The following is a 913-nucleotide window of genomic DNA, read 5'->3' as shown; positions in this document are numbered from 1 at the left end:
TGTCATTCCCACTCTCCTCCCTCAGAGGAGTTCTTAGCTCGCCCTTGTGGGGAGCATGGAGTAAGATCTCTCTCTCTTCCCTACAGCAGCCCTTCAAGTACGTGAAGACAGGTCCCCTGGCCCCTTAGCCTGACACAGGCTAGGGTTCTCATTCTGGTTTCACAACTGACTCCCTGTCCCCTGAGGCAGACCTGTCCCCTCTTGGAGCCTCCACCCTGGGTGAGGTGGGCCACTTAGCGGGCCGTGTGTCTCCCTGTGCTCCCCTGAGCCCTCCCAGCCTTGTGCCAGGAGGGCCACAGCGGAGGAGGGGAGACCCGCCCGAGGCAGCTCACACCTCCTTTCCCACGACCACCCCAGCAGGCCCACCCGCACCTGTTTTGTATTTTGGCTTCCTCGTAAGGTTTTATCTGATTAAATGCTTCTATGGCCAAGAGAAGTTTCAAAACTTCTGAAGGCGGCTTCCTTTGAAGCTGTTGTCCTATGACACAGTTTTAGGTTCTCCCGCAGATTGGCTTCCCCGGGACTGAACACGGTCCTCTGCGTGTGACCTGCCCAGCCCATGTGGGGCGTCTTCTCTTGGGGGACTGTCTGCGTGGGGGGGAAGGCAACTGGCATGGTGTCTGGGCTGCAGGAGAGGACCTCCCCACCCGCGGCCACACCGCCCCGGAGCTGTCCCCTCACGCATCACGTCTCTGTGACCTGAGGTTTCTGCTCTGTGACCTTGCAGACCTCAGGCTGCTGGAGTCTGACCCTGAGTCCATCGGCCGCCACTTTGCTTCCAACAGCAGCTCGGTGGCAGCCGCAATCCTGGTGCCTTTCATCGCCCTCATCATCGCGGGCTTCGTGCTTTATCTCTACAAGCACAGGTACATGGGGGGGTGGGGGGCGCGGGGGGGCGGGCCCCATCCCAGAC

The 913-nt window shown here is 60.5% G+C and overlaps 1 protein-coding gene across 1 annotated transcript in view; it reads left to right on the top strand.

The window, feature by feature from the left end:
• CSMD2 (CUB and Sushi multiple domains 2) overlaps positions 1–913 on the top strand; it is a 590718-nt gene that overhangs the window by 584872 nt on the left and 4933 nt on the right. The window contains exon 69 of the mRNA XM_034645185.1: positions 632–866. Coding sequence (XP_034501076.1) covers positions 632–866 — 235 coding nt within the window. The remainder of the gene's footprint in view (positions 1–631; positions 867–913) is intronic.

The sequence above is a fragment of the Ailuropoda melanoleuca genome, chromosome 2 (genome assembly GCF_002007445.2).
Source record: "Ailuropoda melanoleuca isolate Jingjing chromosome 2, ASM200744v2, whole genome shotgun sequence".
Taxonomy (NCBI): Eukaryota; Metazoa; Chordata; class Mammalia; order Carnivora; family Ursidae; genus Ailuropoda; species Ailuropoda melanoleuca.
This window is presented reverse-complemented; position numbering and strand designations above follow the sequence as displayed.